The sequence below is a fragment of the Dipodomys merriami genome, unplaced genomic scaffold (genome assembly GCF_024711535.1).
Source record: "Dipodomys merriami isolate MVZ:Mamm:240054 unplaced genomic scaffold, mDipMer1.0.p SCAF_82, whole genome shotgun sequence".
In the NCBI taxonomy this organism is placed as follows: Eukaryota; Metazoa; Chordata; class Mammalia; order Rodentia; family Heteromyidae; genus Dipodomys; species Dipodomys merriami.
The window spans coordinates 6,197,203-6,207,782 of record NW_027206424.1 but is presented as its reverse complement, the minus strand read 5'-3'; the positions used below and the strand labels follow the sequence as shown (position 1 = coordinate 6,207,782).

At 43.7% G+C, this 10,580-nt stretch overlaps 1 protein-coding gene across 1 annotated transcript; it reads right to left on the bottom strand.

The window, feature by feature from the left end:
- Positions 1-3,076: 3,076 nt before the first annotated feature.
- Positions 3,077-8,948, bottom strand: LOC138819821 (olfactory receptor 13G1-like). The gene is made up of 3 exons (XM_070011378.1): positions 8,719-8,948; positions 7,804-7,967; positions 3,077-7,078 (listed from the first exon to the last, which is right to left on the bottom strand). Exon 3 carries the CDS (start codon positions 6,948-6,950, stop codon positions 6,024-6,026), a length of 927 nt encoding a protein of 308 aa, XP_069867479.1. The 5' UTR covers positions 6,951-7,078; positions 7,804-7,967; positions 8,719-8,948; the 3' UTR covers positions 3,077-6,023.
- Between the last annotated feature and the right edge of the window lie 1,632 nt (positions 8,949-10,580).

Here is a 10,580-nt window from a genome sequence, read left to right as displayed (position 1 = left end):
GGCATCTCTCCCATTGTTCTCTGCTATCTTTCCCAGCCCCACCATCTCCCAAGTTACATGGTTCCATTTTCACATATGGAATTGAATATTAGGACTGTATTTGTCCATCTTTCCTCTCTCCATTCTGTCCTCCCCTTGACTTGCCACCTCCTGACAGCATGTTTCATTTTGTTGAATCATAAGTTAGTAGTTCAAAGGAGTTACACCTTTGCAGTTTTCCCCTGCAAACACCATACTTTATACAATATTTTATTTATGTGCATATGACCCTATGTATGTTTCCATACCTGTTTATAACTTAGAACTCCCACATATAATAGAAAACGTGTCCTTTCTCTGAGCCTGACATCCACATATATACATATGTATGTATGTATGTGTGTGTATATATATATATATATATATATATATATCACATTTTCCTGATCCATTATTCATCTATTGTAATCAGCACTATTCTTTAAATAGTTTTTCTATTTTCTTCTTTTCTCTTCTCCTTGGGTTAGATATTATGGATGACTTACATGTTCCTGAGGCTCTGTTCTAAGATTTGTTTTTAATGTAAAATGTTGCTAGTGTTCCCATTTCCCATCTAGAGGAAGAGACTACAGACCTTCTTCCTCTGCCTTTCTTGCCTGTCCTTTTCACCAGGAAAATGAGACCACTTCTAAGGAAGCCTCTAAAAATCTGAGATTTGTAAAATATTGGTTATAACATGGCTTATCCTATCTGCAAACATTTGAAAAGTGACGTCAGTTGTGTCATCACCCCTGGTCACTACAGAGACAAGTGGTCACCGCTGGTCATTACAGGCACAAATCACCACCGCTGGTCATTACAGGCACAAATCACCACCACTGGTCATTACAGACACAAGTCACCACCACTGGTCATTACAGACACAAATCACCACCGCTGGTCATTACAGACTCAAGTCACCACCGCTGGTCATTACAGACACAAATCACCACCACTGGTCATTACAGACACAAATCACCACCGCTGGTCATTACAGACACAAGTCACCACCACTGGTCATTACAGACACAAGTCACCACCGCTGGTCATTACAGACACAAGCAGTATCTGTTTCTAGTACTTTTCTGGTCTATCTTGGTTAACTCTAGCACTTAAAACATTCCTTACATCGTTTTCTTGATGTGTCAACAGCATTGATATAATTGGAAAGCTTTTCCTTTAAACATGAGAACCAATCATGTTTAACTTGATCCCTGGTAAAACTGGCACTCTGTGTGTGTGTGTGTGTGTGTGTGTGTGTGTGTGTGTGTGTGTGTGTGTGTGTGGTGTGTGTGTGGTGTGTGTGTGTGTGTGTGTGTGTGTGTGTGTGTGTGTGTACAGACATGAAAGCACCTGAGCAAATCTCCTTTTCTGTCTTTTGCTGGCTTTGATTATATTTTATTTGTTCCTTCTCTTTCTTGATGTTTTGGAATTACAATGACTTTCTATTAATCTATTAGTAACTACTGTACAACTGGACACTATATAATTTCTAATTAAATATTTATGCTCTTGATTAACTGGAATAAATAGTTTCTGATTTGAATAAGAAATTTTCAGTTTCAGAATAAAAGTTTTAAATTTGTTCAAATATAGTTTTCTACTTCATTAGTTACATTTTACAAAACATTAATACTTATAGTCGAGTGAGTATTGGTGCTTTACTAGTATTTTGTCTTGTCTTTCACGTCATATCTTATCTGCTTGGATGCCTGTTCCAGGTATGTAGACTCCTCTAGACTTAGAACCAGATTTTAACGGGAGAGGGCAAGCTAACAAAGTTATGTGAAATATCCATTTCCCTGCCCCCTGGCTCTTCCACAGTCAAGTTCTCTCAGAGACAGCTCAGCTGTCTCCCTTCCTTCATATTCACAAGAAGGAGTGTGAAATATGCAGAAGATCTCTAAGAGGACACTTACCAGCCACAACGCCTTAGGCATGATGGAAGATAGAATAATATCACACTTCTGAGAATCTAGAACACTACAGAATAAAAACAGAGTAGAGCAGGGGTCGTGTTAAAAGCAGTTCAGAATAGTTGGTGTGAGGACTTCTTCTAGGAATAATTTTGCTTTGCATGGTAAAAGGAGGTTAGCCTTGGAAAGCTCTCTTACTTCTAATAATAAAAGAAGTTTCCAGAACAAAAATTTGTTGAACCAGTATCTAATGTTCAATATGAGTCTTCATTGTAAATAATGACCTTCACAGAGCCAAAATCTTTCCAAGTACAACAAAAGCATCAAACGTACAACATCAGTGTCCAAAGGGCAAGCCAGTTTGGACTAGTGACAAAGTTGTCCACATCAAAGAACTGAGCAGTCTGTGATGTATTCTCTTATCTGCCCGTGGCTCTTCCTCCAGGTCTGAGCTGCGGGGGTGACATTCTGCTTTGGTTTCTATTTTAATGAATGTTTTTAGCACTTCTCCTTTAAGAATGGAATTTGTTACAGGATTTTTGCAACAAAAAATATAATTTTCTACAACTAGGTCAAGGACATATATTCTTTTGGAGGTTAAACACCCTTGTGTTTCTAACATACTAAGTTTGCAGTTGGTGTTGAATTGTATTAATGATTAAAACTTTTCAAATTTATAGAGAATTTGTATTTTCCCTTTAATTTGTGAATGTGACACTTAACATTTACACATCCCTAATGTTAAACCAGTTTTGAAATACTAGAATAAGCTCAATTTAAGTATGATACTGCCCTTTTCACATATTGATCAACTTGTACCCCAAAGGATCAGCCCAATGGCTGTATTTGGCTAGTTGATTATTTTGGACTTTTGTACCTATGCTCAAGGTAAACTAGGTCCACACTTCTCGCCTAGGGCCATTTTCTCCTTTCATATCAAGATCATTTAGGTATCATAGACTGATCTCATGACTACTCACTCATTTCTGATCTTTTAGAAGAGTTTGTGTAAGATGAGGATGATCTAATTTTTGGAAGTTTGAAAGAACACATACATGAAATAACCTGATATTTTAAAAATTAGAAACATGTGGAATTAATAAATCAATTTATTTAAGGACAATATTATTGTTCAGGCTTTCTATATTTTCTTGGCTCAGTTGAAGAATATTATATTCTTAGGAAAATATGTGATTTCTCTTGAACTTTCAAGTTTTTCAACATAGTTTATTTTGGTATTATCCTATATTTTTACCTTTTGAGGTTTTTATCGTGTGTGCTGTCAGTAATTTTTTGTTGCTACAAACAAGTGCCTGAGAAAATTAGCTTTAAAAAAAGTCACATGCTTCTAATACATATTGATAGGATAGGAACAGAGCAAATACTCTCATTCCAAAAAAAGAGAACTAAAAGAATACTGAGGAAGAATTGGACCAAAATAAGAACAAACTCAGCAGGGCAAACAGCTCATGTCTAGAATTTAGTGCATGATGTGCATTCCAAGGAAGTTGTGCAGCTGATGATCGCACACGGGGCCTGCTCAGAGTTACTCCGTGATGTGTAGCATTCCACTTTCAGTGTCAGAGCCAAAACAAGAATGACTTTACATCTGTTTATGAAAGCAAACAACTGTCATCTATCAGCACACTCTGAGTCAAATCAATAGGACTTTATGCCAATAAACCATTACATGGGCAAATAAATCACATCAGGGACACCGGGCAGGAACTTAAGATACTAGACACAGGCCTGACAGTATTCCCTCTCCTGAATCACATAAAAGTAGAGACTCCCTGCACAGACACACACTGACCCTCATCAGATGATCTGATCCAGGATGTGTCAAGGGTCAACAAACTGCTTCGATTAGGAAAATAACATGTCCTCTGAGCTTCATAAGCAGTTTACCTATTTGATCTTCTTTAAAGAACATGTTTTGGTATTGTTTCTGCTTATCATTATTTGCATTTCACAATGTCTGTCTTTATTTTTTTTATCATTTCTTTATCTTCCTTTCTTTGGGTCCATTATTTTGTGTATGCTCATGTTTGACATTAGCCTCTTTACTCTTCAGACCTTACATCCCAAATACAGGAATTTATTATTTCCTCTCACCTCCAATTCCTACTTTTATGCTTCCCTAAACTTTTTTGGGGGGGGTCTGGTCGTGGGCCTGGGCTCTGTCCCTCAGCTCTTCAGCTCAAGGCTAGCACTCTACCACTTGAGCCACAACGCCTCTTCTGGCTTTTTTCTCTGCTTATGTGGTGCTGAGGAATCAAACCCAGGGCCTCATGCATGCAAGGCAAGTGCTCTACCACTGAGCCACCTTCCCAGCTCTGCTTCCCTAAATTTTATATTTGATACTTTCATTATTAATTGGGATCTAAATGTTTTGTTAATTTCCTTTCTTTAATCCATAATGTAGAAATGAGATATTTTTCAAAATACATAAAAATTATTTCAGTTAGAAAAGAGTTCAAATGTAGAAAATTAGTGAGAAAAGTAGAAAAATGTATGTACCCATCAGATTTTAAATGAGCCAAATACATATAATTTGTGTTGTACCTGGAGTTAGTAATACCAACATCCAAACAAGCATCAAATAGAGCCCTGCTTCCTAGTGATTTTTATTCACTTTACAGCTTTATTCTCTCTACCCACCTTTATTTCATTGCATCAGAGTGCTGCCACGCCTGCCATCCCTTTCATGGGACTGGACGTGGCTGTGTGGCGATGCACGGAGTGTGATGTTCTGGGAATGGTGCGGGCTTGGGAAAAGGCTGGGACAGAGGCTCCAGGGCCTGGAGGCCCAGTGCAGTTCTACACACTGCCCTTTCCAGCACATAGTCCTACTTACAGTAATCTACCTTAAAATGGATGTTGTTTAATGTACTAGCTCATAAAAAGGCAACAGAACCATCAAATAAGTTGAAACTACTACAGAGTTTGAGAATCATTGCCCTCAGTTATTGTTAGGGTTTAAATTTGTTTGATGGCTTCACTGCACTTGGTTCTGCTTGTGACTGACTATTCAGTGCAGATCTGATTAATCAGTTGTTTTGTTAATATTCAATACTTCCAACTCATTATCATTCTGAGAATGTGAGTTTTCCTCGATGGCTAATATTCCTCTCAGTCTTATCTCTAGGTTCTTCAGAAGCTCTTTCCAGTCGGGCTCCTCACCCTTTCTCTTTCTGGATGCACATTATTACTGTGCTGTAATGCTTCAGATCTGTCTTACACTTACCCTGGCCCTGCATACAGCCAGTTATCAGACTCAGGATTCCTATCATTGAATAATTGTACTTAAAAGGCAACCAAGCATGGTGAATATGCCGTTAATGGTAGAACTTGGGAGGCAGAGGCAGAAAGATTGTGATTTCCAGGCCAGTTCAAACTACATAGTATGACTCAGAGTCAAAAGTGAATGAATAGATGAACATATGCTGTGATCTGGAAATAAATGAGTAGAATAACAAATAAATAGATGAGAAAATACTGAGATCGGAACACTGAAAGTGCTCACTACTACTGGATATTAGATCTTCTCAATGCTCTTAGCAAACGTAACTAGGAAATACAGAACTGTGCATGTGTATGTTCTCATACTCACCTACACACCAGTGTATGTCACTTCTTATATCAATCTATACATATGACCTAAAACATGACTTCATATTGGCATTTACTTCTATGTTCCAGACCCAACAGGATCATTCACTGATAAATTTGTATATCCAAATGGCCCAAGGTGATGTCACACTAGTGAATAGGTTAAATCATTTCATTGAAAGAAACTACCTAAGTAGCAGTGACCTTTAATTAAATGAGTCAAAGGTCTATCTTACTGTTTAAGACAACCTAATATATGCACCCACATCTTAAGGTACTAGGAATATAGATAGCAATGCATGTAAAACCTTTAGAGGAGTGAAAATCCAGATAGTCTATGGCACAAAGTATGGCATTTCCTACACAGGGTCTCAGACACTGACAGCCCCAGGATACAAAAACCTACATCCTCCAGACTCAAATGTGAGAAGCGTCAGGCCCACTCCTGCCACTTCCAGACCTCCTCTCTCTGCAGGGTCATCTGGCAAAAGACAGGAGCTTCCTGCAGGAGGCCTTGAATTCTGTGTTTCTCAAGGTGTAGATGAGCGGGTTGAGAGAGGGAGTGACGGTAGTGTACAGAATGGCGATGGCCTTGTCCAGGAGCCCAGTGGAGCCCAGGGCTGGCCTGACATAGGTGTAGAGTACCGTAGAGTAGTAGAGCGTGACCACCACCAGGTGAGCCGAGCAGGTGGAGAAGGCACGCCGCTTGCCCTCAGCCGAGCGGATGCGCAGGATGTTGGCAATGATGCAACCATAGGATGCCATGGTCAGCAGGAAGTTCAGGCCAGACAAGAACATGTCTGTAATAACCGTCATGATGTCATTGATGAAGGTGGGACTGCAGGACAGCAGAAGCACCGGTGGAATCTCGCAGAGGAAGTGTGTGATGAGGTTGGGGCCACAGAAGGACAGACGTAGGACCAGGCAGGTGAGCACCAAGGAGTTGAGAGCCCCTGTGGACCACGCGAAGGTGGCCAGGGACACACAGGCCCTGCCACTCATCAGAGTGCCATAGTGCAGGGGCCGGCAGATGGCCAGGTAGCGGTCATAGGCCATGGCAGAGAAAAGCAGCAACTCAGATCCCAGGACCCAGGAGAAGACAAACATCTGGACAAGGCAGCCCCCAAAGGAGATGGTGTTCTCAGCTACGAGGCTCTGTAGGAATTTGGGCAGGACAGTCACAGTGCAGATGACATCCATCAGGGCCAGGTTGACCAAGAAGAAGTACATGGGAGTATGGAGGTTGGGGCTGCCCCGGATGGTTGTGATGATCAGGACATTGCCAAGAAGAGCCATGACAAACAAGATGAATAAGAGACAGAAGAGGGCGTCCTGGAGCCAAGGGTCATCCACAAACCTCTGGAGGATGAACATGGTCACCGCAGACTGGTTTCCAGGAGCCATGAGTATCCTGAGCAGGACCAGAGGGGTCTGAGGCTTGAGCCTCCTTCTCGAGGGCAGATGAACTTGGCTTTTACCTAAATGTCACTTTTTCAGATGTGAAAAACCAAGTCCATGCAATGGCAGCCTGTCTGGTAGAAAATCATTGCTTAAATTTACATTATCGGATCCAAACATAAACAGCAAACTCCTGGTTCTCTAACTAAAGGGAAGGGCAGGTCGGTGAGACATTCCCCAGAGACCTGTGTGTGAACACAGGCGGACACGGAGGCCCCATTCCACCCACGGAGGGAACGGGGGCACACTTTCTCCACTCCACTCCATGGGGGCTGAGATGGCCAGGATTCAGCGAGCTGACCATGGTACCTGCCTACATGTGGACAGCTGAGGGGAGGGTGGGAACTGGCTCCAATTGTTCATAGACAATCGGTCTATGCAGGAAGTGGCAGCCAGATCCAGGCATGCTGTAGCTGCGCCAGCCAGTCCCAGACTTTGGGCCTGTGAAGGATAGCCCACCAAGCCTGCCACCATGCCTCCCCATGATGTTCTGTGCAGTTGTGATCCTGGGGATTCAGGCACTGCAATACCCTCGCTGAAGCTCTCAGAACTGATTCACTCTATCAAGCTATCTGACAGATGGCTTGCTCTGTGAGCCAGCAAGGGTCGCGCATGCTGCAAGGCCTCTGCTCACATTTCGAAATGAGCAAACAAATCACTCCATGATAGAGGTTCCTGGCATACCTTTTTCAGGGACTGATCTTTTTATTTGATCCCTTTTCTAATCACTGAGCCAATAAAGCCCTGGGCCAAAGTCTGTTCCTGACCAGATTCTACATAATTAGCAAACTTCAGTTACCTAAGAGCTCTCCAAGTCACTGGTTGTGTCCAAATTGTTCACGGGCTTCTTAGATGTCACAGGTGTCCAAGTATCTGCCAGATGTACCAAACAGCAAGATTCCCAAGTAGACTTGAATTTTGGTCATCAGTGAATACACCTGGAGTCCAAGTATGGCCCAAGTCCTGTGTGGGAAACTCTAATATTTAACAAATGGACATCCTGGTTTTGTCTGCCCAACTTGGTCCAGACAAGACCAGATGCCCCTTCTCTCTGCAGGAATGTCTTTATGTGAAGATGAACACAGGTCACAGGTCCACACAGCATTCCAAGCCCCTCCCTGTTTCAAAACCCATACTCACTTCTAACACTTCCCCTACAGTCACTTACTCAGAGGAACCAGAGCCTTCAACCCACACAGACTACGTGGGGGCCTAGGAGACCTGAGTGGGCAATGTGAGGGGCAATTCCACCTGCCTAGGAGAAGGTGTCTTCTGCATGTCTAATATGGATTGAGATGGAAAACACGGGAACAGGTGTGGTGTAATGGTGCTGGGGCTGGGCTCTGGAAATTCAGCTGAGAAGCCACCTCAGGAGCCCTTCCATCCTGCCCTACCTTCTGGAGTGAAACACAGCTCCACCTGCTCCTGGCACATGTCAGTTCATGTGCCACTATCTTGTTTGGGGCAGTTGTGAACAACACTCAACGCTGGATGGAAAACACAATTGCTCAGTCTCCAAGACACTAAAAATAATTATGTGATTTGAGCTTACCATGTGGCCCGAGCTTGGGGCTTGGGATCCTGGTGGGGACAAAGTAAACAAACTGAGGGGGAGAGGAAGCTGTAAGTCTGCGATCACCTAGGTCCACACAACCCTCCTGTGACACCTGTCAGAACTCGCCACGCCTCCTCCCTGGACATGAGAAGTACTCACAGCACAGAGTCGGTGTCCTCCTGACAGGGAGTCACTGGGCCCTCAGGGGCACTCACACTGCAAGGGAATATCCCGACTGACAGAGGAAAAGCCTGGGGAAGTACAGCCTGCCTGTACACAGCACACCAGGGCATCTCTAGACAAATGGACTGTTCCAGATGAGCCCCGGGTGACAAACTGTGTCACAGGGAAGATGCACTTGCCCAGAGAGAGCGTGGACAGACATGAAGCCAGGGGTCAGCCCCGCACGTCCTCCCCACCCGGTCCACACTCGGTGGCTATGATCCTGCTGTCTGGAGTCCAGAGGTAGCTGCTCGCTCCAGGTCATCCTGGTTATATAAGGTTGGTTTTGGCTGTGTGATGCAACCCAAGCCCTAGGGGGCTGTGCCCTAGGGTTCACTCCGGGCCACTGAGGTGGCCTAAGTCACAAAGCCATCCCCAGGCAGAAGAGAGTCAATTGGTCCCAGGGGCAGAAAAGAAAGGGCACAGGTGTCTTGCTACTGCCTTGCTGCTGCACATGGTAGAAAGGAGCTGGCCCCGAGCCAGCTCAATGCTCAGCATCTACCTCACACCGACAGGGTGTGGCTCTGGTCTTCGGTACTCACCAGAAGAGGACCCAGCATCCTTGTCCCTTTCAAAGGAAGGGCCGTGTTTGACCCCTGATGCCAAAATGAGGATAGGAAAGGGTAAACCTATCTCCTCTCTTGCCACTGACACACAAACTCAGCTAGAGACTATAAGGACCTCACCATGGGAGAGAGGCCAACAAGAGGCCTGAAACCAAGGGCTGTGCTGCCTCAGCCCAGACTCTTAAGGAGACCCAGGATCTTGTCCACGAATGGAGACTGCTTGGCAAAGCCAACTAGTATTGAATGGCCTGGCTTCCCCAAATGGTTTTATTCAGTTATGCAACTTATACCCTTCCTTTTTGCTCACGTACAACTGTTTGGTGTTGCCAAAAGCACTTGAATAGCCTGAGGTCTTTTTCATCAAGGGAAGTAAGTCTAGGTACTCCTAGACTTACAGAGTAATTGAAGACACGGTATAAAGTTTTTCATTACTTTTATGCTAGGGCCTGACCCTGTCGTTTAGCAAAGGACAGACACTAGGACAGTTTTCTTGGTGTAATCCTGTCACAGTTTTCCCATGATGCCCTTTTTCTCCCCCACAGGAACCTCTTTGTGTTTCCCTGTTATGGCTGTTTAATAGCTTGGTGTTTTCTTGACTTTTGTGAGTGTAAAGAAAAGAATGAGGAGTTCTTGTTTGCAGAAGACCCTAGGCAGATTTGCTGTAGCTTTCTGTGATTGACGGGGGTGCTAGTTAAGAGTAGCAGGTTAGCATCCCTTTCCAGCGTATCACTCCAGGGCCTGTAGCATCTGTGGTGACTTGAACCTAGACCTTTGCATAAAGTGATGTCTTTGTGCTTTCCTCTGTGAACGTTCTTCCTAATTGAAATCAAGAGTCCCCAACCCTGCAAATAACTTGTCTCTCTTTAATCTTTCACTAAGCTCAGACTGGAAGTTCTAGTCTGAGGCAATTAATTTGTATTGGTGAATTCTTTTCTTTGGGGGGGGGGGTCGATCATGAGGCTTGAACTCTGGGTCTGGGTGCTGTCCCTGAGCTCTTCAGCTCAAGGCAAGCACTCTACCACTTGAGCCACAGCGCCACGTCCAGTTTTCTGGTGGTTTATTGGAGTTTCATGGACTTTTCTGCCCAGGCTGGCTTTGAACTGCAATCTTCAAATCTCAGCCTCCTGAGTAGTTAGGTGGCGTGAGCCACCAGTGCCCAGCTATATTGGTGAATTCTTATTTCCCCTATTCCATCTTCATTTACTCCTGGGAATTCTTATGTCAGAAAGTATC